This window comes from Muscardinus avellanarius (genome assembly GCF_963383645.1).
Source record: "Muscardinus avellanarius genome assembly, chromosome: 3".
Classification (NCBI taxonomy): Eukaryota; Metazoa; Chordata; class Mammalia; order Rodentia; family Gliridae; genus Muscardinus; species Muscardinus avellanarius.
The window spans coordinates 26,532,722-26,557,693 of record NC_137788.1 but is presented as its reverse complement, the minus strand read 5'-3'; the positions used below and the strand labels follow the sequence as shown (position 1 = coordinate 26,557,693).

At 43.9% G+C, this 24,972-nt stretch overlaps 1 protein-coding gene across 1 annotated transcript in view; it reads left to right on the top strand.

Moving 5' to 3' along the window:
• Positions 1-201: 201 nt before the first annotated feature.
• YARS1 (tyrosyl-tRNA synthetase 1) overlaps positions 202-24,972 on the top strand; it is a gene marked incomplete at both ends in the record, with an annotated part of 41,313 nt that continues 16,542 nt past the window's right edge. Inside the window, 5 exons of the mRNA XM_080693101.1 lie at positions 202-366; positions 6,675-6,821; positions 6,958-7,133; positions 14,812-14,941; positions 18,979-19,059. Of these exons, the coding sequence (XP_080549227.1) occupies positions 202-366; positions 6,675-6,821; positions 6,958-7,133; positions 14,812-14,941; positions 18,979-19,059 (699 nt within the window). The remainder of the gene's footprint in view (positions 367-6,674; positions 6,822-6,957; positions 7,134-14,811; positions 14,942-18,978; positions 19,060-24,972) is intronic.

Sequence of the window (24,972 nt, the reverse complement as noted above, 5' to 3'; positions counted from 1 at the left end):
AGGAAGACGCCCCGCCCCCGGAGGAGTTGCGCCTCGCGTAGACGCCGCGACCCCGCCCTCTGTACCGCCCACCCCGCCTGCTGGCTCCGCCCCTTCCCGTCTCATCGACCCGTTCGACGCTCTCTTGCTCCTGTCTCTTTCCCGGACACTTCTCGGCGAAGAAGGGTCCAGGCCAAGCAAGCCGAGTGACGAGCTCAGCTGATGCAACCTGGCGAGGCTCGCGTGACAGTTCCCGGCACGCGGCGGCGGCGCCGAACAAGGAAGAGGCGCAAGTGCCGGCAGAGTGTGGGCAGCACGGGTGGCGGAGACATGGGAGACGCTCCCAGCCCTGAAGAGAAGCTGCACCTTATCACCCGGAACCTGCAGGTCGGGTATCGGGGTTGAAATGCGCCGTCGGGGATGGGGGACCTAGGACCGGTGATCCTGAACCCCACTCTTGACCCGAGGTGTGCGGGGCGGGGGACTCGGGATCCGGGCAGCTCCGAGAGAGGATGCAGCCCTTACGGCCGGTCGTTCAGTCGGTCAAACAGCCATTCCCTGAGCGCCACAGAAATCACCGTGCGCTCGCCTCTTGTGTGCAGTTGTCCTGTGTTGGAGCCAGGTTTTTATACAGGATTCTCACCCCACCCACCCTATTATGTGCCAGGCACGGGGATAGGGAGGAGGTCAGGGTCGGCCTTCCCAGAGCTGGCCTGGAGGACAGCAGACCTTAAAAACGACCCTTAAGCCAAGCTATTGCAGTTGAAACAAGCACTATAATATAGTTACTGTACATGAAGTTTTGGAAGGAAATCTGGGGAGGAAAGGTTCTCACTGAGGAAGTGACCTCTGAACTCTGCTATGAAGAAATAGATCGCCCCTCACTCCACGAATGTGCCTACTATTACCAAGAACTGTAGGAATGGCAGTTAACCCGGGGAAGAAGGAAAATTGGGGGAGGAGCATGTAGATGGAAGAAGATTGTCAAGATCCAGAAGGGAGAATGCTGTGGTTCAGAGAGGCTACTGTGGCTGGGTGAACAAAGTGCCTACCAAACACTTGATATTTGTATTGTGCATTCCCTTGCCTTTCTTCAAGCCTCTGGCTTGTCACGTTATTGGAAAGGCCTTTGTTTTTTTTCTTCTTTCATCGTGTCTCAGTGCTGGGGGCTAAACCCAGGGTAGGTAAGTGCTCTACCACTGAGCTACATCACCAGCCTTTTTACTTTTTTTTTTTCTTTGCGGTAATGGGGGTTCTACCTCTGAGCTACTCCCTCAGCCCTATTTTTTATTCTTTATTTTGAAACAGGGCCTCACTAAGTTGCCGAGGGCCTCATTAAATACTGGGAGTGTGTGTGTGTGTGTGTGTGTGTGTGTGTGTGTGTGTGTGTGTGGTACTGGGGTTCCTGAAAACCCTTCTACCTCCGGGCTACACTTCCAGACCTATTTTATACTTTTTTATTTGGAAACAGGATCTCTTAAGCTAGCGCGGCTGGCTTCAAACTTGTGCAATCCTGTCTCCGCCTCCCAAGTGCAGGGATTACAAACATGTGCCACCGCGCCCATCAGTACTGGTATTTTAAGTGTGTACCACCACACCTAGCATTCCCAGCCTTTTTACTTTTATTTATTTATTTTTTTTTACTTTTGTGGTACTGGGGATATTACCTCCAAGCTACATCCCCAGCCTTATTATTATTTTTCTTTAAACAGGGTCTAACTAGGTTGATGAGAGCCTCACTACTTGCTGAAGCTGTCTTCCAAACTGCTGTCCTCCTGTCTCAGCCTCCCAAGTACTGGGATGACAAGCTTGTGCCATACCCGGCTTGTGAGACCAATTTAAAACTGGGCTTTATTCTAAGAGTGGTGATACATCGCTAGGCCACAGTTTGGTGTGTGTGTGTGTGTGTGTGTGTGTGTGTGTGTACAATCTATTTGTGATATAATTCACACGCCATAAAATAAACCCTTTTATGCTATACAGTTTAGGTCAAGATTGTATACCCCTGGCCACTATCTTAATTCCAGAACATTTTCATCCCCCTTATAAAAGTAAACTTTCCCATTAGCAATCACTACCCATTACACCTTCCCCTAGGCCTAAGGAAACACTGATCTACTTTTTCCTATTCTGTACATTTCATAGAAGTACAATATGTGCTGCTTTCATCTAGCATAATGGGTTTGATTTGGGTTTGTTTTGTTTTTGACACCTGGGGTATTCTATCTCTGAACTATACCCCTAGCCCTCCTTTATTTTTATTTTAAACAGGGTCTTGGTGAGTTGCTGATGGTATTACTGAGTTGCTAAGGGTCTCCCTAAATTGCTGAAGCTGGCCTTGAACCTGAGATCATCCAAGTCCTGGGATTACCGGCATAACCCATGGCTCCCAGCTCACTTAGCATAATGTTTTTAAGGTTCACCATGTGTTTGTAGCTATTAGAATTTCATTCCAGCTGGGTATGGTGGCTCACACTTGTAATCCCAGCACTTGGGAGGCTGAGACAGGAGTATCACACAGGTTCGAAGCCAGCCTCAGCTACTTAGTGAGGCTCTCAGCAACTTAGTGAGACCCTGTTTCCAAATAAAATATAAAATAGGTCTGAGAGTATAGCCGGGAGGTAGAAAAGCCCCTGGGTCCCGCCCCCGGAACAACACAAAAATTTTTTTTCATTTTTTTTATGACTGCATTTCCACTGTATAGATATACCGTTTTGTGTTTGTTTATTTATTTATTTATTGCAGGTCTGGGGATGGAACCCAGGGGCATTTGACCTCCGAGCTAGACCCCCTGCCTTATGTTTTTTATTCTTTATTTTGACACCGGGTCTCACTGAGTTGCAGAGGGCCTCACTAAGTAGCTGAGGCTGTCCGCGAACCGCGATCCTCCAGTCTCAGCCTCCCGAATGCTGGGATTACAAGCGTGCGCCACCACGCCCGGCTCCATTTCGTGTTTGTTTATTCATCAGTTGGTGGGCTTTTAGATTATTCCATTTGGTTGTGTGTGTTTGTGTGTGTGTATATGTGTATGTATGTAGTACTAGGGATTGAACACAGGAGTGTTATCCCTTAAGTTATATCTCCATCCCTATTTTTATTTTTTATTTTGAAACAGGGTCTCACTAAGTTGCAGAAGGCTTCACAAAGTTGCTCAGGCTGGCTAAAAACCTGTGCCCCCACACAGTTTGCTCTTAATTGGAGAGTTTTGTGCACTTCCCTCAGCCAAACCCTGTGTCTCCTAGCTTCTCTCACAAATCAGTGTTTGTAAGGGACAAAGGATACACAGAACCTATGAAATCGACTTACTCGGGGTATTCAGGGTTTTTTTTTTTTCTTTCTTTCTTTTTGGTGGTACTGGGCTTCCTGGAAGCCCTTCTACCTCCAGGCTACACTCCCAGACCTATTTTACACTTTTTTTTATTTGAAAACCAGGTCTCTTAAGCTGTGTGGCTGGCTTAGAACCTGCGCGATCCTCCTGTCTCTGTCTCCCAAGTGCAGGGATTACAAGCGTGTGCCACCATGCCCGGCGTCAGTTTTTTGTTTTCCTGTACTAGGAAGGGAACCCAGGGTTGCTCTGCCACTGAGCTACATCTCCAGTGTTTTCAAAATTTTATATTGAGACAGGATAACAATAAGTTACCCAGGCTGGCCGGAAACTGTGGTCCTCCTGACTCAGCCTCCCAAATTGTTGGGATTACAAGTATGCATCACAACCCCCTATTTTCTCAGGTTTTAGAGGGTAACTGTTATGTTTGTTGGGTAATAAGACTCCTCCAAGTGCAGATAGTCAGAAGCATCTAGAAGATGCAGAATCCTTTGCCAAAACAGGCGTGGTGGCACACACTTGGGAGGCTGAGACAGGAGGATCTCACAGGGTCGAAGCCAGCCTCAGCTACTTAGTGAGGTTCTCAGCACTTAGTAAGACCCTGTTTCCAAATAAAATATAAACTGGGTCTGGGAGTAGAGCCCAGAGGTAGAAAGCCTCTGGGTTCTACCCCCAGTACCACCAAAAATAAAAAAAGAAAGGAAAGAATCCTTTGCCAAAACACTTGGAGCATAGTATGTTAATTCCTGCTAATAGATTATTCAAACCAGCAAACAATTTTTGTCTCTTAGAGTTTCCAGCAACCTCCCCAAACCATCACTTGAAGAAATACTGAAAACTCTTTTTATCAGAGTATACTGGCCTACTAGTATTTTTCTAGTATTGCCTTAGAGCAAAAGAAAATAAAGGTTTTAAACACAGCCAGGTGTAGTTGCAGGCAAATGTAGTCTTAGCTACTGGGGAAGCTGAAGTAGAAGGATTGCTTGAGTTCAAAAGTTTGTTTTTGCTTTGTTATAGTACTTAGGAATTGAACCTAAGAGCGCTCTACCACTCTACTGTCTTCCCAGCTGTATTTATTTTTATTTTATTTTTGGCAGCACTGGGGATTGAACCCAGGGGCATTCTACCTCAGAGCTACATCCCCAGCCCTATTTTTTATTCTTCATTTTGAAAACGGGTCTCAGTAAATTGTGAAGGGCCTCACTAAATAGCTGAGACTGGCGGGGAGCCTGCGATCCTCCTGTCTCAGCCTCCTAAGTACTGGAATTACAAGCATGCACCATTCTGGCTCTTATTTATTTATTTATTATTTATTTATTTAGTGTTACCGGAGGTGGAATCCAGGAGCCTTCTACCTTTGGGTTATACCTCCAGTCCTATTTTATTTTTTGTTTGGAAACATTCTTACTAAGTTGCTGAGGCTGGCCATGAACCTGAGATCCTCCTGTTTCAGCTTCCCAAGTACTGGGATCATAAGCATATGCCACCACACTTGGCTTAGTAAAACCCTGTTTCAAAATAAAAAAATAGCCGGGCATGGTGGCGCATGCTTATAGTCCCCCGCTTGGGAGGCAGAGAGGAGGATCGCGCAGGTTCTAAGCCAGCCGTGCGTGCTGGCTCAGGAGACCCTGTTTCCAAATAAAAATGTAAAAATAGGTCTGGGAGTGTAGCCCGGAGGTAGAAGGGCTTCCAGAAACCCCAGTACCACTAAAAAAATAATAATAATAATAAATAAAATAAATAAATAAATAAAAAAGGCTGGGGATATAGCCCAGAGGTAGAATGCTCCTGGGTTCAGTCCCCAGCACCACACATACACACACACACACACACACACACACACACACACACACACACACACTATGAAAGAGTTAATCAGTTTTTTTTTTTTGTGTGTGTGTGTGTGTGTGTGTTTTTTGGGGGGGGCGGTCTGGGGATGGAACCCAGAGGCATTTGACCTCTGAGCTACACCCCCTACCCAATTTTTTATTCTTTATTTTGAAACAGGGTCTCACTGAGTTGCAGAGGGCCTCACTAAGTAGCTGAGACTGTCTGCAAACAGCGATTCTCCTGTCTCCTCCCGAATGCTGGAATTACAAGCATGTGCCACCACGCCCAGCTTAGATTTTGAATCCAGGCCAGGCATGATGGTACATGCTTGTAATCCTAGTACTTGGGGGGCTGAGACCGGAGGATCACAGGTTCATGGACAGCTTCTACAACACAAGGCCCACGAGAGTCTGTTTCAAAATAAACAATGAAATAGAGCCAGGTATGGTGGCCCATGCTTATAATCCCAATACTTGGAAGGCTGAGACAGGAGGATTGCAGGTTTGCAGCCAGCCTCAGCAACTTAGGGCCTGTGTAATTTAGTGAGACCCTGTTTCAAAATAAATAAAATAGGGCTGGGAGTGTGACTCAGAGGTAGAATGCCCCTGAGTTCAATCCCCATTAGCAGAGAGAGAGAAAGAGAGAGAGAAAGGGAGGGAGGGAGAGAGGGAAAGAAAACAAGCATGGTGGCACATGCCTGTTATTCCAATACTTGGGAGGCTGAGATAGGAGGATCCAGGTTTGCGGACAGCCTCAACTACTACTTAGGCCCTTTGCAACTCAGTGAGACCCTTCAAAATAAAGACTAAAAAATAGGGCTAGGGGTGTAGCTTGGAGGTAGAATGCTTCTGGTTTCCATCCCCAGTACCACAAAACAAAACAAAACAAAACAAAACAAAAAGACATGGCTAAGGGCATAGTTCACAGGCAGAAGAAAGTGCCTCAGTGCCCCATGTGGGAGTAAAGGCTAAAAAGTTGCTGGGCGTTGTGGCGCACACTTATAATCCCAGTACTTGGGAGGCTGAGACAGGAGGATTGCACAGGTTCGAAGCCAGCCTCAGCTACTTAGTGATGCTCTCAGCAACTTAGTGAGACCTTGTTTCTAATAAAATAAAAAAATAGGTCTGGGAGTGTAGCCCAGAGGTAGAGGAAGTGTAGCCCATCCCCAGTACCACCACCACCAAAAAAAAAAAAAAGACTAAAAAGTTTTTGTTGAAGTTAGTAGTCTGGAGGTCCCCTATGATCTTTACGAGATCTGGCGTGAGAGATGAAGACATGGAGACCAAAAGAGACAGGATAACGATTTAGAAGATAGAAATGGTAGCCAGAGGGGACGATGCCCCTGGGACAAGCCCCGCCCCTCTCCTCAGTGCCATTTCACCAGAGGAGCGCCTACAACAGTCCTGGTCCTGGTTGACTTCCCTGCCAGCACTGAGCCTGGACCCCCGGGCACACACGGCTCTGTTTCCCAGGTCTCTGGGTGTAAAGGGTGAGCACGATGGGGCGTCAGCATTAACCAGCTCTTTTGCTTCCACCCCAGGAGGTTCTGGGGGAAGAGAAGCTAAAGGAGATACTGAAGGAGCGGGAAGTTAAAATTTACTGGGGAACGGCGACTACGGGCAGGCCACACGTGGCTTACTTCGTCCCCATGTCCAAGATCGCAGACTTCTTGAAGGCAGGATGTGAGGTGAGAGCCCATGCTGACAGCCGAGCAGCTGCCCTCACCGAATGAGCAGAAGAGAAGCTGATGAGGGTGGGGCGGGATAGGGAGGGGAGGTGGGTTGCAGAGACTCGTTTTGAGGTTCCTTGTCCCTTACATCTAGGTAACAATTCTGTTTGCGGACCTTCACGCCTACCTGGATAACATGAAAGCCCCGTGGGAACTTCTAGGACTCCGAACCAGTTACTACGAGAACGTGATCAAGGCCATGCTGGAGAGCATTGGCGTGCCCTTAGAGAAGCTCAAGTTTGTCAGAGGCACTGATTACCAGCTCAGCAAGTAAGTGCTTCACCGTCTGCTTGCCTCCTGACCCTGGTGCTTCTAGCTAATTACAGACTTGTGGAGCCAGGCATCCTTTAAATTTGGGATAGAAGCTATTTGGTACTACTGGGCCTTTTTTGTTTTGTTTCATTTGGTGATACTGAGATTGAATCCAGGAGTACTCTCCCTCCAAGCTCCATCCCCCAGACCTTTTTATTTTTTTGTTTGGAAACAGGATCTCACTAGGTTACCATGAGTATAGCTGTGTTGGTGAGGCTGTCTTCAAATCTTCGATCCTCCTGTCTCAGCCTCCTAAGTACCACCATACCCAGCTTGGCACCACCAGGTGGTTAAGGACCATTAAGCAATGTGTATGCTTTGTTCTTTTACTTCATGCAGCAAAAATGTACCTAGTAAAATGCCTAGGTGGGTCCTATTTGCTGGAGATATAAATGTAATCATAACAAAGGCTTGGCCTTCAAAGCCTATAGCACATGGAAGAGGAATGGTGATGATCCAGCTTCCTTTTCTTTGCTCAGTGTGAGCAAATAATGATCAAAGACCTTAAAGGAGATAATGTAAAGGAAGCTGGGCATGTGGTGCATGTCTGTAATTCTGTAATCCCAGTACCTGGGAGGCTGAAACAGGAGGATTGTAGGCTCAAGGCCACAGAAACTTAGACTTACTTTCTTTCTTTCTTTCTTTCTTTCTTTCTTTCTTTTCTTTTCTTTTCTTTCTTTCTTTCTTTTGTGGTACTGGGGTAGAACCCAGAGACTTTCTATACTCCCAGACCTATTTTCTATTTTATTTGGAAACAAACTCTCACTAAGTAGCTGAGGCTGGCTTCGAACCTGTGATCCTGTCTCAGCCTCCCAAGCATAGGGATGACAAGTGTGTGCCATCACGCCCAGCTTTTCTTTCTTTCTTTCTTTCTTTCTTTCTTTCTTTCTTTCTTTCTTTCTTGGTACTGGGGATGGAACCCAGGGGCTTTCTACTCCCAGGCTATACTCCTAGACCTATTTTATATTTTATTTGGAAACAGAGTCTCACTAAGTAGCTAAGGCTGGATTCGAACCTGTGCAATCTCCTGTCTCAGCCTCCCAAGTACTGGGATTACAAGTGTGCACCACCATACCTGGCTTTTATTCTTTATTTTGAAACAGGGTCTCACTAAGCTGCAAAAGTTTCACTAAGGGTGTATTCATTCGAGTCACCCCTCCATGCCACTCAGGCATGGGACTGTATTTCTATTTTCTGTATTTCTATTTTCTGTATTTCTATCTTTCTGATAAACTTCTTTAAATCTTCAAAAAAAAAAAGAAACTTCACTAAGTAACTGAGGCTGTCTGTGAACTGCAATCCTCCTGTCTCGGCCTCCCAAGTACTGGGATTACAATCATGTGCCATCACACCCAGTTAACCCTGTTTCAAAAATTAAAAATTAAAGAAAAGTTGGGCAGGGGTAGAATGCCATTGAGTTCAACCTCCAGTACCAAAAAAAAAAAAAAAAAAAAAAGAAAGAAAGAAAAGGAGGGGAAATGGTCACCTCCACAACAATTCTTCCTTTTTCTTCTCTTTATCAATTATTCAGATTTATAATATTAGCATAGTTGAGTTTTTGTTTGTTTTTGGTTGGTTGGTTTTTGTTCTTTTGGGGATAGAACTCGGGACCTTAGGTGTGCTAAGCAAGTACTCTACCACTGAGCCATATCATCAAAGCTTTATATAGTCATTTTTACCCCCCATAACTGGGGATTGAACCCAGGGACATTCTACCTATGAGCTACACCCCAAGCCCTATTTATATTCTTTAGTTTGAAACAGGATCTCACGAAGATGTAGAGGGCCTCACTAAGTAGCTGAGGCTGGCCACGAACCTGTGATTCTCCTGTCTCAGCCTCCTGAGTACTGGAATTATAAGTGTGCACCACTGAAACGGGTTTCTTGAGAAGAAACACAGCGTTTCCTTACCGGATTCTTGGCTGCGGCTAGCGAAGAATGACACCCGCAGATGGCAGGAAGGGGAGCAAGAAGTTTATTGGAAGCAGCAGGGAATCAGGAAAAGTGGCAGAACACCCCTAAGGCCTATCGGGACTCTGGTGCCCAGCAGCTGCCTTCAGGACAATACTTGAGGGTAGCCCAATCCAAATGCCTTCAGTTGCAAGCTGCTTTCTGCCAAAGTCCATGCAATCTGCCAGAAAAGAAGTGCAGGTCACCCCAAGGGGCCCTGGTCAGCCTTGATGTCCAGTGGAGGCCTTAAGGTCACTACCTGAGTGTAGCCCGGGCCAAGTGCCTTCAATTGCACCCCACCTTCTCTCAAAGCCAACGCAACCTGCGAGAGAGAAAAGCTCCCCAGAGGGGAGGGGTTCCCAGAGTGGGTAACCGTCCTGGTGACTGGTCTAGGGGTTTATATATCTCTGTAAGTCCTCTATTACTTAGAGTCTGGGAGGCAGTTCTTAAAATTTGTATAGGGTATTTGCATGTCCTTGAGGGGTCTCCTTCTTTCAGTAGAGGTGTCAAACTTGTTCCAGGGATGTCTCATGGGTTTGTTGATTAGTAAACAGATGGTTTTATGAATCTTTGGTCATTCTTATCTCTGAACCTTGGAAGGGCTGGTCTCTTTTTAGGAGTAAATATATAAGTTAGGATGTGAACCCAGATCTCTTGCCTACCTGTAATTTCTTTATACTTCATCTAGTAATTTTCTTTAGTTTCTATTGTGAGACATTTAGTTTCGTATAAAGCATATAAATGTTGGGAGTTTTAGGTAAAAAAACAACCTTGCCTAAATGTTTCAATTTTATTGGCAATTTGGAGAATATTCAGTAGCCAGAGACCAGGTGACAGTAAGAATGAAAAGAGCTACTGAATTTCAATGGATTTAACATATAATCAGCTCTTCACGTCCACAAATTCAGCCTCAGATTGAAAGTATTTTTTAAATTGCATCGGTACTGAAAATGTAGACCTTTTTTTGTCATTATTCCCTAAACAATATAGCACAACTATTTTTGTAGTACTTACATCTATAGTCATCCCTTAGTGTCTGTAGAGAATTGGTTCCAAGACCTCCCGTGGATACCAAAATCTGCAGATGCTTAGGTCTGTTATATAAAATGATATAGCCGGGCCTGGTGGCTCACTCCTGAAACCCCAGTACTTGGGAGGCTGAGACAGGAAGGTTGCAGGTTCAAAGACAGCCTCAGTCAGCTAGTAGTGAGACTCTCATCAACCTAGTGAGACCCTGTTTCCAAACAAAAACTAAAAACGGCCGGGTTGTAGCCCAGAGGTAGAATGCTTCTGGGTTCTATCCCCAGTACCACAAAAAAACAAAATAAAAAAGTGATAGAGTTTTTACATATAACTTCCTGCATACTTTAAATATCTCTAAACTGTTTGTAATACCTAATACAATGTCAGTGCTATTTAAATACTTGTTATAATGTATTGTTTAGGAACCAATGACAAGGAAAAAAAGTGCATGTTCAGTACAGAAACAAATTTTATTCGAAACATTTTCAATCTGCATTTGGTTGAATCCATAGAACTGGGACTCATGGATATGGAGGGCTGACTGTATTTGATATTTTAAGTAATCTAAAAATCATTTGAACTATACAGGAGCCCGGGTGTGGTGGCACACGCTTGTAATCCCAGCGCTTGGGAGGCTGAGACAGGAGGATTGCTCAGGTTTGAAGCCAGCCTCAGCTGCTTAGTGAGGCTCTCAGCAACTCAGTGAGACCCTGTTTCCAAATAAAGTATAAAATAGGTCTGGGAGTATAGCCTGGAGGTAGAAAAAGCCCCTGGCTTCCACCCCCAGTATCACCAAAAAACAAACAAAAACAGAAAACAAACAAAAACAAACTATACAGGAGGATATGCATAGGTTATATGAAGACGCTACCATTTTATGTCAAGGAAGGCCTTGAATATCTCTAGCTTCTGGTTTCCAGGGACCAATTCCCTGCATATAATTCATAACTGTTAAATAGCCAAGCATGATGAAAGACACCTGTAATTCTAGTATTTAATCTTTTTTTTTGGTGTGTGTGTGTGTGTGTGTGTGTGGTACTGGGGATGGAACCCAGGGACATTCTACCTCCAAACTACATTCCAGCCCTATTTTTTTATTCTTTATTTTGAAACAGAGTCTCACTGAATTGCAAAGGGCCTCACTAAGTAGCTAAGGGTGTCCAGCGAACCAGGATCCTCCTTTCTTAGTCTCTCAAATGCTGGGATTACAAGCATGCACCACCACACTGGGCTTGTAATTCCAGTATTTAGGAAGCTGAAACAGGAGGGTCACTGGTTCAAGGACAGTCTCAGCAACATACTAAGACTCTGATTCAAAAACACAAAATAAAGCTGGGTGTGGTGACACCTACCTATAATCCTGGTACTTGGGAGACTTAGACAGGATGATCATGGGTTCAAGGACAGCCTCAGTAAGTAATGAGGCTTTCATCAACCTAGTGAGACCTGTTTCCAAATAAGAAATAAAAGCCAGGCATAGTGGCGCACACTTATAATCCCAAGATTCAGGAGGCTGAGACTGGAAGATCGCGATTCGTGGACAGTTTCAGCTACTTAGTGAGACTCTATTTCAAAATAAAGAATAAAATTTAGGGCAGGAGGCATAGCTTAGAGGTTGAATGCCCCTGGGTTCTATCCCCAGTACCACCAAAAAAGAAGCAATAAAAGTGGATAATAGAAAAAAAGCAAAGCCAGCGCGTGGTGGGGCACGATTGTAATCCCAGCATTGGGAGGCTGAGACGAGGATCGCGATTCGCGGACAGCCTCAGCTACTTAGTGAGGCCCTCCATAACTTAGAGACCCTGTTTCAAAATAAAGAATAAAAAACAGGGCAGGGTGTGTAGCTCAATTCGACCCCTGCGTTTCATTTCTAGACCCGTAAAAAAAAAAAAGCAAAATAGCCGGTGTGGTGGCGCATGCTTGTAATCCCAGCATTTGGGAGGCTGAAACAGGAGGATAGCACAATTTCGAAGCCACCATCAGCTACTTAGTGAGGCTCTCTGCAACTTAGTGACACCCTGTTTCCAAACAAAGTATAAAATAGGTCTGGGAGTATAGCCGGGAGGTAGGTAGAAAAAGCTCCTGGGTTCTGCCCCTAGTACTACAATAGATAGATAGATAGATAGATAGATGATAGATAAAATTGATACACACAAGTTTTTTACCCCAATATGATGTATGAATATAATGCACCAATAAAAAATTTTTAAAAAGAAATAAAATTGAACCCGGGCGTGGTGGCACACGCTTATAATCCCAGCATTTGGGAGGCTGAGACCAGAGGATCATGGTTCGTGGACAGCCTCCGCTACTTAGGCCCTTTACAATTTAGTGAGACCCTGTTTCAAAATAAAGAATACAAAATAGGGCGGCAGGGAGTGTAGCTCAGAGGTCAAATGCCCCTGGGTTCCATCCCCAGACCCACAAAAATATAATAAATAAATAATAAAATTGAGCTGAGGGATGTAGCTCAAAGGTAGAATGCCTCTGGGTGCAGTCCCCAGCACCAAATGGATGAATGAATGAATAAATAAATAAATACAACAAAATAGGGCTCAGGTAGGAGTGTGACTCAGCTAGAATGCCTCTGGGTTCAATCCCTAATACCACCAAAACAAAAAATTTTTTTAAATTGCTAATTAATATGTAACATCCCATTATTTATAGAGCTAGTCTAAATCTGAAATGTTAAGTGCTTAAAAACATATCTTAGAACTGGGTGTGGTGGCGTACACTTGCAATCCCAGCATTTGGGAGGCTGAGACAGGAGGATCAACAGAGTTCGCTGACAGCCTCAGCTTCTTAGTGAGGCCCTTTTGCAACTCAGTGAGACCCTGTTTCAAAATAAAGAATAAAAAATAGGGCTGGGGATGTAGCTCGGAGGTAGAATGCCCCTGGGTTCTATCACCAGTAATGCCCCCCCCCAAAAAAAATATATATGTTGCAGTGAAATGTGTTCAGTGTGTGTGTATGTGTGTGTGTGCAGAAGTAATTCCCCCAACACAATCACACAAACAACATCTGTGGATTCTTGTCCTAAGCTAAGAATAAATATGCGTAGCTTGGACAGTTGCTGAAGATTTAAAGAAGTTTATTAAAAGATAGAAATACAGAGAAAAGGAACAGCCCCGTGCTAGACTGGCATGGAGGGATGACTCTAGTGAGTACACCAAAGGAATTACACGTGGACTCAGCCTTTTTTATACCCATGACCTCCATCTTGTTCACATAATCCTGACGTAGTAACCTTCCCTGTAAGTTACCTCCCCTTAACCCTTAACGTACCTCCCCCAACCAGGTGTGGCAAGGCGGCTCCTTTCCTGAAAGGCAAGGTCAAACCCTGCCCCATCCTCCCAAGATCATCTTGTAGATCTGTCTTTAGAAAGAGGAAGCCCTAGCTCTCCTCTATTGACTTGTTAATTATTTTGAGCTAGGTTAATTTACATTGGAATAGCTGCCTGTTTTAGGCAGAGTTCAAGTCCTTTCTTTACCCATGTCTGCCGCCATTTTGACACAAATATTTTTGAAATATATCAATTATTTTCTTTTGAAATATATTAATAATCAGAGCTTTCCCAGATCTTCCTAGGCCGTTCCCAATACTGGTTAAAATATATATATATATATGTATGTGTATATATATATATATATATATATATATATATATATATATGTATATATATATATATATTACATATAATATATATTTGAACCTATAAAGTATGTGTTACCTGGATGCAGTGGCTCATGCCTATAATCCCAGTACTTGGGAGGTTCAGACAAGAGAATCACAGGTTCAAGGATAACTTTAGCAACTCAGCAAGACCTTATTTCAAAGTAAACAAAATAAAACTGGGTGTGGTGGCACACACTTGTAATCCCAGTACTTGGGAGGCTGAGACAGGAGGATCACAGTTTGCAGACAGCCTCAGCTACTTAGTGAGGCCCTTAGTGAGTTGTAAAACTCAGTGAGACCCTGTTTCAAAATAAAGGATAAAAAATAAGGCTGGGGATGTCACTCAGAGGTAGAATGCCCCTGAGTTCCATCCCTAGTGCCGCAAAAATAAATAAATAAATAAAACAGAATTGGGAGTATAGCTCACAGATAGAATGCCCCTTTGTTTAATCCCTAGTACCAAAAACGTAAGACCTTAAGTATCTCAATGGAATATTCTTTTTTTGTGTATGTGGTACTAGGGACTGAACCCAAAGGCATTCTACCTCTGAGGTACACCCCCAGTCCTATTATATTGTTTATTTTGAAACAGGGTCTCACTAAGTTGCGGAGGGCCTTGTGTTGCTGAGGCTGGCTGTGAACCTGGAAACCTGTCTCAGCTTCCCAAGTACTGGGATTACAAGCGTGCGCCACCACACCTGGCTCTAGACTGAGAAATTCTGATGTTTGTTCAATAAGCATTCCCAAAGAAGAGAATAAAGGGGAAATAACAGAACATTTTCCAGAAGTGAAGGAAAAAGTGTATTTTAAAAGGAAAAACATAACCATAAAGTAAGATTGTGGATGAGTAGATAGGTCCCCCACATTTTAGAAGCCACCAGGCAGTACTCTCCGGAATGTCCTATGTGAGGGGAGAGCAGGAATGCTCCAGGATTGGCCTGTATTTCCTGGGCCCGGTCTCATGGCTGTCCCTCCTGTCCTCTTCAGAGAGTACACACTGGACGTGTACAGACTGTCCTCCATGGTCACACAGCATGATGCCAAGAAGGCCGGAGCTGAGGTTGTGAAGCAGGTGGAGCACCCTTTGCTGAGTGGCCTGCTGTATCCTGGACTGCAGGTACTCAGGAGGGATGGAGTGGCCCCCAGTACCCTTCCTGCTGGCTTGCTGGCTTGGTATCTGTGGTGCTGGGAACAAGCTCGTGGCCTCACGCAGGCAGCCACGTACTCCACCAGCCCAGCCCCTTTCTGCTCAGTTTCCATCAGCTAGACACCAACCTCTTCACCACCAGTTAAACCAGTAGACTTGTTCTTCCTTCCCCAAGTCTAGGCCTTCCTGGCTGTCTCTCCTCCTCCTCCTCCTCCTCCTCCTCCTCCTCCTCCTCCTCCTCCTCCTCCTCCTCCTCCTCCTCCTCCTCCTCCCCTGGCTCCTGGTTATAAGTCCTCCCCTTCCTGTCTGACCTCTAAGACATTACTCATCTCACAAATTTCATTATGTTAATCATAATCTATTAGTTGAAGAAAAAAAAGTTCAGAGTGGTGTGTAAAAAGTTTTGTCATGATTTTATTTTCTACAAAGTAAAGTAAAACAAAAATACCTCATATTTAATAAGCATATGTATTTTTTTTATTTATTTGTGTGCGGTGGTACTGGGAATGGAACCCAGGGGCATTCTACCTCTGAGCTACACGCCCAGCCCTATTTTTTATTCTTCATTTTGAAACAGGGTCTCACTGAGTTGCAAAGGGCCCCACTAAGTAAATGAGGCTCTCTGCGAATCTGTGATCCTCCTGTCTCAGCTTCCCAAATGCTGTGATTACAAGCGTGTGCCACCATGCCCAGCTATCTATCTATTTATTTATTTATTTATTTATTTATTTATTTATTTTGCCACTGTGAGTTGAACCTAAAGGCATTCTACTTCCAAGCTACATCCTCAGACCAATTGTATTTCTTATTTGGAAATAGAGTCTCACTAGGTTGCTGAGAGCCTCACTAAATTGCTGAGGCTGTTCTTGGACCTGCAATCCTCAGTCTCAGCCTTCCAAGTACTAGAATTACAAGCATGAGCCACCATGCCTGGCTCCACTTGGAACTATTAAAAGTACTTAAACTGGCCAGATGTGATGGTATACACCTGTAATCTCAGTACCTCAGAAGCTGAGACAGGAGGATCTCGGGTTTGAAGCCAGTCTTAGCAGCTGAACAAGATCTTCAGCAGCTTAGCAACATTCTGTTTCAAAATGAAAAAATAGTCAGGTGTGGTAGGGTGTGGCTGTAATCCTCGTACCTGGGATGCTGAGACAGGAAGGAGGATTGCAGGTTCGAGAACAGCCTCAGCAACTGAGTCAGACTCTGTCTCAAAAATAAAATAAAAAGGGCTGAGGAATAGCTCATAGATACAGTGCCCCAGTTTGATCCCCAGTACCAAAAAAATAAAAATACTTAAGTAAAAGTATTTTATTTAAACTGGGCAAGCCGGGTGCGGTGGCTCACGCTTGTAATCCCAGCGCTTGGGAGACCGAGACAGGAAGATCTCACAGGTTCGAAACCAGCCTCAGCTACTGAGTGAGGCTCTTAGCAACTTAGTGAGACCCTATTTCCAAATAAAGTATAAAATAGGTCTGGGAGTATAGCCTGGAGGTAGAAAAGCTCCTGGGTTCCACCCCAGTACCACAAAAACAAACAAACTGGGCATAGTGGCACACGCTTGTCATCCCTGTACCTGGGAGGCTGAGACAGGAAGATCATAGGTTTGCAGCCATCCTCAGCTACTGAGTGAGGCTCTCTGCAATTTAGTGAGACCCTGTTTCAAAATAAAAGGAATAAAAAAAGCTGGGTATGCTGGTGCATGCTTGCAATCTCACCATTTGGGAGGCTGAGACAGGAGGACCACAGTTCGAGGACAGTCTCAGCAACTACTTAGTAAGGCCCTTTGCAACTCAATGAGACCCTGTTTCAAAATAAAGAGTAAAAAAAGGGTTGGGGGTATAGCTCAGAGGTAGAATGTCCCTGGATTTTCTTCCCAGTACTGCAAAAAAAAAAAAAAAAAAAAAAGAGAGAGAGAGAATAAAAAACAGGGATTGAGGTGTAGCCTGGAGGTAGAATGCCCCTGGGTTCAATCCCCAATACTTAAAAAAAAGTACTTTATTTAGGTCAAGGTAGTGTTTAAACTTACAATCCCAGCTGCTCATAGGCTGAGGCAAGAAATTCATTTGAGTCCTGAGCAACATAGGCGCAATAGCCAGGAGGCTGAGACAGGATCGCAAGTTCGAGACCAGCCTAGGAACCTTAGTGAGACCCTATCTGAAAATACAAAGGGTAGAGGGTATAACTCAATGGTAGTGTCTCTGTCTCTCTCTATCTCTCTCTCTCTCTCTCTCTCTCTCTCACACACACACACACACACACACACACACACACACACACTCACTGGTTCACTGGCCAGGATAATTTTGTGTACCCTAGCATAACAATTGTCTTATTTGTTTTTACCTACTTTTCTCATCTCTTCGCTTACTATTTCCTACATCCTTTGAAGTGTGTGCTTTTACAGACCGAAACACTCGTGATTTCCTCGAACACTTCACACCTTCGTGCCTTTCACATTCTGTTTCCTCTTCATGGTGAAAAACATTTACACGTTGTACAAAGCCCAGCTCAGCCCACAGTCTGGCTCCAGGAAGCCCTCCCTACACCCAGCAGACACTGCTTCTGTATTATTCTTTCCGTGGCCATCTGAATAGCTGTTAGTACACTGGGCTGAAATGGTCTGCGCTTTACTTACTGTTTTCATAGCTGCTACCAAAATACCTGAGAAGCGCAATTTAGAGGAAGAAAGGCTTGTTCAGGGCTCACAATTTTAGAGGTTTCAGAGGTTTTAGAAGTCAGTCCATCATCAGCCGGCTTGCTGGGGGCAGAAACAGCTTGGTGGCGTGGCTCTAGGGCATGGCAGAGGAGGTAAAGCTGCACTCAGCTCCTGGTGGTGGGAGCAGAGAGAGAGAGAGAGATGCCGCAGCCCAGGGGTCTTCCCCTCCGGCCATGTCCTGCCTCCTTACCTGGCTGCATGCGTTGTCTTAACACATGAGCTTCTCTGGGGGACATTTTTTTTTTTTTTTTTTTTTTTTTTTTGGTGGTACTGGGGTTCCTGGAAGCCCTTCTATCTCCGGACTACACTCCCAGACCTATTTTTACATTTTTATTTGGAAACAGGGTCTCCTAAGCCAGCGCGCGAGGCTGGCTTCGAACCTGCGCGATCCTCCTGTCTCTGCCTCCCAAGCGCAGGGATTACAAGTGTGCGCCACCACGCTCGGCTCTGGGGGACATTTTAAATTGAAACCATAACAGTCTGTTTCCCAAATAACTTATTGGGATTCTTAAAGGTAGAGCATGTCTCTGATTGCTTCCTGCATTTGTTCCTTTACTAGTCTGGTCTTGCTTTTTTTTTTTTTATGCTGGGGATTGAGTCCAAGGGCATTCTACCTCTGACCTACCCCAGTCCTATTTTGAAACAGGGCCTCACTAAGTTGCGGAGGCTGACTGTGAATCTGAGATCCTCCAATCTCAGCCTCCCAAGTAGTGGGATTACAGGTGTACAGCACCGCGCTAAGCCAGGATTTACCTTTTTTTTTTTTTTTTTTTTTGTGGTACTGGGGTTCCTGGAAGCCCTTCTACATCCGGGCTACACTCCCAGACCTATTTTTACATTTTTTTTATTTGGAAACAGGGTCTCCTAAGCCAGCGCGTGTGGCTGGCTTCGAACCTGCGCGATCCTCCTGTCTCTGCCTCCCAAGCGCGGGGATTACAAGCGTGCGCCACCACGCCCGGCAGGATTTACCTTTTCTGCACCCGTTTGACATATATCGTCACAGACTGCCTTGTTTGTGAGGTGCCTTTGACATGGCTATGGTTTTACATTTTCTTCTCTCCGTTTTCATGGAATTGGGAGTATCCTGAGAACAGGCTATTCTAATTTTTTATGCCATGACATCTGCATGGAGTTATGTTCACCAAAGACAGCCACAGTTTATGGAGCTCTTGAGACCCATGGGAGGCTCAGTGCTGTTTTATTTTCTTCTGAAAAACTTAGTGCTTGTTTCTCAGGCTCATGGGGAGAGATCCAGTAGGTGCTGATGCTCATGTGCTTCTTTCCACAGGCTTTGGATGAAGAATACTTAAAAGTAGATGCCCAATTTGGAGGTGTTGATCAGAGAAAAATTTTCACCTTTGCAGAGAAGGTTTGTGTCCTTTTTTCTTTCTTTAGTAGGTCCCACCAGTTGTAATCATAGAGTAGTTAATATTCCCCTTGTTCTACAGAGGAGTAATCTGAGAGTAGAAGAAAACAGCCAGGAGTGGTGGTATACACCTGTATTCCCAGTACTTAGGCTGAGCCAAGAGCATCACAGGTTCAAGTCCAGCCTCAGCAGCTTAGACTTTCAGCAACCTAGCAAGACCCTGTTTCAAAACAAAAAAAAAAGGGGGCTGGAAGTGTAACTCAGAGGCAGAAGAAAGAAGTTTTTCAGCATCCCACATTTAGAAACTAAGCAGGAACTAGTACCCATATCTGTCTTCCTCAAGAACCAATGCTGTTGCTACCCCAGAAGCTTCCCTGGGACCTATTAGATTTGCTTCCTTCATAATAGCTCTGTTTCCTGGGAGAAGCTTCAAGTCAGAGCCACTGTTGTCTCCCAGAGTATTTGGTGTACCGTGGCCCATGTCATATGTAAACTACTCACTAAGATGAGGTTTAACGTGGTTCAGCAGTAAATCAGCACAAACCCATAATAGTTCTTTCCCAAGAAAGAATATGAGTAAATTTTAAAAGGCTCCTGAGTAGTTATTTTTGAGCCGGGCGTGGTGGCTCATGCTTGTAATCCCAGTGCTTGGGAGGCTGAGATAGGAAGATAGGAGGATCACAGGTTAGTGGCCAACCTCAGCTGCTTAGTGAGGCCCTCTGTAACTTGGTGAGACTTTGTTTCAAAATAAAGAATGGAGCTGGGTGTAGTGACTGGCAAGCTTGTAATCCCAGCATTTGGGAGGCTGAGACAGGAGGATCAAGGTTTGCTATAGCCCCAGCTACTTAGTGAGGCCCTTTGCAACTCAGTGAAACCCTGTTTCAAAATAAAGAATAAAAATAGGGTGTAGTGTGGTAGAATGCTCCTGGGTTCCATCCCCAGTACCAGCAAAAGAAAGGGCTGGGAATGTAGTTCTGGAAGTAGAATTCCCCTGGGTTCCATCCTTTTTTTCTTTTTTCTTTTTTTTTTTTTCTTTTCTTTTTTCTTTTTGTTACTGGGGATTGAACACAGGCAGTCTACCTCCAAGTTATATCTCCAGCCCTTTTTTTTTTTTAATGGTATTGCTAGGTTGATGAGAGTCTCACTAATGGCTGAGGTTGTCCTTGAATCTTGCAATTCACTTGAGTCAGCCTCCCAAGTATTGGGATTGTAGGCATGTGCCACCACACCTGGCTTCTCGAAACCTTTATATAGGTAAGGATGTGGAGAAATTGCTAGAGAAACTGCTAATGAAAATGTCAGTTCCTAGAGGATGAGTTGACAACTCTAAAATATTTCTGTCCTTTGACCTGATAATTCTGTATCTAGAAATTTTTCCTAAGGAAATGAGAATAAATGCCTCCATGATTTTGTATAAGGGCACATAATAAGCTGGGCTTGGTGGCACACTCCTGATATTTCAGTACTTGGGAGGCTAAGGCAGGAAGATAACAAGTCTGGACTAGCCTGAGCAACTTAGAAGACCTTGTCTCAAAAATGAAAAAAAAATAAAGGGCTGGGGGTGTAACTCTGGTAACGTAGTCCTGGGTTCAGTTTCTAGTATCACACACACAAAAAAGTACATTGTATTATTTCAGTTTAAAGCAAAAATAAACATCCAATGGCAAAGGATTGGTTAAAAAATAATGAAGAATCTTCACAGTAAAATTATATGATATTGCAAAACTGGTTGGGAAGATAGGTAATGAGGAAACACTTAAAATGTTGAATTCTTTGGTTAATCAATTATTTTTTATTTCATTTTATCTGCTCTGTTAACTTTTTAGTTGACCTATCTTTTATTATTCTATTAGTAATTCAACTCGTAGCTTTTTTGTGTGTGACTCATAAGCTAAGAATGATTTTCACACCTTAAGGAAAAGCCAGGCATGGTGACTCACACTTGTGACCCCAGTATTTGGGAGTCTGAGACAGGAAGATCACAGGTATTGAGGCCAGCCTCCATAACTGAGTGAGACCCTGTTTCCAAATAAAAAATAAAAATAGGGTTGGGGGTAGGCTCACAGGTAGAAAACCTCTGGATTCAGTCCCCAATACCAAAAGAAGAATAAAGGTAAAGAAGGTCCAATAGTGACCATATGTGCCCCATAAAACTTAAAATCTTTATTATTTGGCCATTTACAGAAAAGTTTTGCCTTCCTCTGCCCTAGAGATTATAGTGCATATCCTTGTAATTTTTACAGTTAAAGGTGGTATTTCTACCACTTCTCAACAATGCAAGAACCTACAATGCCTTTACTTTACTATATAAGACGCCTATAAAAACTTAAAAGCAATTTTATAGGTGTCTTATAAAATTTTGCAAGTTTTACAGGTCCCCTATATATAGGATGATGGAAAATGATGGGTTGACTCCCTCCTGCCCTTTGTGCTTTTATTGTGATATGTTTTACTTTTTACATGTATTTTATTTATTTTTTATTTTTTATTTTGAAACAGAGTCTCACTAAGTTGTGGATGGCCTCACTAAGTAGCTGAGGCTGGCCATGAACTTGTGATCCTCCTGTCTTGGCCTCCCAAGTACTAGAATTACAAGTGAGTGCCACTGAGCCCAGCTTTTCCTTGATCTTTTTCTATTTATTTATTTATTTATTTATTTATTTATTTATTTATTTAGTGGTACTGGGGGGTGAACCTAGAGACATTCTACCTTCCAGCTACACCTCCAGCCCAATTGTATTTATTTATTTATTTTTATTTTTTTTAATTTAATTTTTTTATTTTTTTTTTTATTTATTTATTTATTTTTTTTTTGCTGGTCTGGGGTGGAACCCAGAGGCATTTGACCTCCAAGCTGCACTCCCTGCCCAATTTTTTATTCTTTATTTTGAAACAGGGTCTCACTGTGTTGCGGAGGGCCTCACTAAGTAGCTGAGGCTGTCCACTAACTGCGATCCTCCGGTCTCAGCCTCCCAAATGCTGGGATTACAAGCGTGCGCCACCCTGCCTGGCTCCAATTTTATTTCTTATTTGGAAATAGGGTCCTGCTAGGTTGTTGAGAGTTCCAACCCCAGTACCGCAAAAAAAAAAAAAAAAAAAAAAAAAGAGGGAGAGAGAGATTGTAGATTTGTTATAGAAACTTTGCATGATATTTGTAGAGTCTGTTTTCTGTAGACCTCTAGATTCTGTAGACCTCTAGATTACTGACTTTTAGTGCCTTGATCATATTAGAACTTGATTTTAGACTTTGTTAGAGTAGGTCTACTTCAGTATTTTTCCTTATTCTTACAATGTGGTTCTTATTTTAATAGAGAATCTCTGGAATCTCAAACTGAAATTTCAGGGTTCACAAGCCCTCTCTACTTGGATTAGAACAAAACTTTAGCCTCTGTCTACCCAGTACTGTACAGCTTCACTGCTTGCTGAGGCTGCCCTCGAACCTGTGATCCTCCTTCTCAGCCTCCCAAATACATGGATTCCAGGCATGTGCCACTATACCCGGCTCTTAATCTTTTTATTCTGAAACAGATTCTCACACTAAGTTGTCGAAGGGCTTGCTAATTTCTGAGGCTGGCTGTAAACCTGCACCCCTTTTCTCAGCCTCCTGAGTGCTGGGATTACAGGCATGCGCCACCATACACAGCTGTTTTCTCTTAAATCCTTTAGCACACCCAGTTATTTTGGCATTCGGGGCTGCACTTTAACGCCTGGGTTGTTTCTAGATCTGCTTCTGTTGACTCTTTTAACTGCCAGTAATGTTTTCCTGCTTTTCATTTCTAGTACTTTTCTGCTGATTCTAAGAGATTGTAAAGCCAGGCGTGGTGGCGCTCACTTGTAATCCCAACATTTGGGAGGCTGAGACAGGAGGATCATGGTTCACGGACAGCGTCAGCTACTACTTAGTGAGGCCCTTTGCAACTCAGTGAGACCCTGTTTCAAAATAAAGAATGAGGCCGGGCGTGGTGGCGCACGCTTGTAATCCCCGCGCTTGGGAGGCTGAGACAGGAAGATCGCGCAGGTTCGAAGCCAGCCTCACTGGCTTAAGAGACCCTATTTCCAAATTTAAAAATATAAAAAATAGGTCTGGTAGTGTAGCCCGGAGGTAGAAGGGCTTTCAGGAACACCAGTACCACCAAAAAAATTAATTAATTAATTTAAAAATAAAGAATAAGAAATAGGGTTGGGGATGTAGCTTAGAGGTAAAATGCCCCTGAGTTCCAACCCCAGTACCACAAAAAGTAAAAAAGGGAGATTGTAGGTATGTTATAGAAGCCCAGAGGCTTTCTAACTCCGGGCTATACTCCCAGACCTTTTTTTTTTTTTTTTTTTTTTCTTATTTGGAAACAGGGTCTCACTAAGCTGCTGAGAGCCTCACTAAGTAGCTGAGGCTGGCTTCGAACCTGCGCGATCTTCCTGTCTCAGCCTCCCAAGCGCGGGGATTACAAGCGTGCGCCACCACGCCCGGCGTTATAGAAGCTTTGCATGATATTTGTAGAGTATGTTTTCTGTAGACCTCTAGATTACTGACTTTGCCTTGATCATATTAGAATTTGATTTTAGACTTTGTTAGAGTAGATCTACTTTAGTATTTTTCCTTATTCTTATAATGTTCTTATTTTAATAGAGAATCTCTGGAATCTCACACTGACATCTCAGGGTTCACAAAGCTCTCTCTACTTTGATTAGAATAAAACTTCAGCCTCTGTCTACCCAATACTGTACAGCCTCAGAAATCTCATCCCAGATTCCGGGCATGGGGGCATATGCTTAAAATCCCAATACTTAGAATCCCAAGACTAAGACAGAAAGATTGCAGGTTCACAGCCAGCCTCAGCAACTTAGTGAGACTGTTTCAAAATAAAAGAATAAAATAGGGCTGGTAGCCGGGCGTGGTGGCGCACGCTTGTAATCCCCGCGCTTGGGAGGCAGAGACAGGAGGATCACGCAGGTTCGAAGCCAGCCGCGCGCGCTGGCTTAGGAGACCCTGTTTCCAAATAAAAAATGTAAAAATGGGTCTGGGAGTGTAGCCTGAAGGTAGAAGGGCTTCCGGGAACCCCAGTACCACCAAAAAAAAAAAAAAAAATAGGGCTGGTATAACTTAGAGGTAGAATGCCCCTGGGTTCCATCCCCATTACTGCAAAAAGAAAGAGGAAGAAGAGGAATAATCTTATCACAGGTCTCACCATGTGCTTACATAGCTATGGGTCAGCCAAGAAATGAGTTTGACATATTGGGGGTAGGAGTCTTCTCTCTAGTGGCCATCCCAAATCCTAGTTTTCTGGCAGCCTGAACTCCAGTCTCTGTCTCTTCTCCTTAGACTGTTACTATCGCCTCGGTCTCTTTTTCTCAGTACCTGGTTTAAAAAATAAAACATCCTAGCCGGGCAGGTGGCGCACGCTTGGAATCCCCGCGCTTGGGAGGCTGAGACAGGAGGATCACACAGGTTCAAAGCCAGCCTCAGCTACTTAGTGAGGCTCTCAGCAACTTAATGAGACCCTGTTTCCAAATAAAGTATAAAAATAGGCCTGGGAGTATAGCCTAAAGATAAAAGGCCCCTGGGTTCCACCCCTAGTACCACAAAAATAAATAAATTAATTAATTAATTAATTAAAACATCCTTAAGGAAAAAACAAGAGTGAGCTTATCCTCTCTCGAGATCCGTGGCTTCATCTTGGTTGCCGTCCTGTGCCTGCGATATGGTTCTTTTTGGTGGGAGGGTAAATTCATTAGCCTCACAAGGTAATATAATAAAAAGGTAGTCAGGGGAGGGGAGGGAACTGTTCACGTTATAATCACTGTTGAAAACTATTTGTATTCAGCAGAAAGAATCGGGAGATTGTGTCCAGTGGTTAGGTTTCTGACAGTTAGATGAGATCCGGGCACTGAAGAGGAATTATACTAAACCTGCTTCCGTGT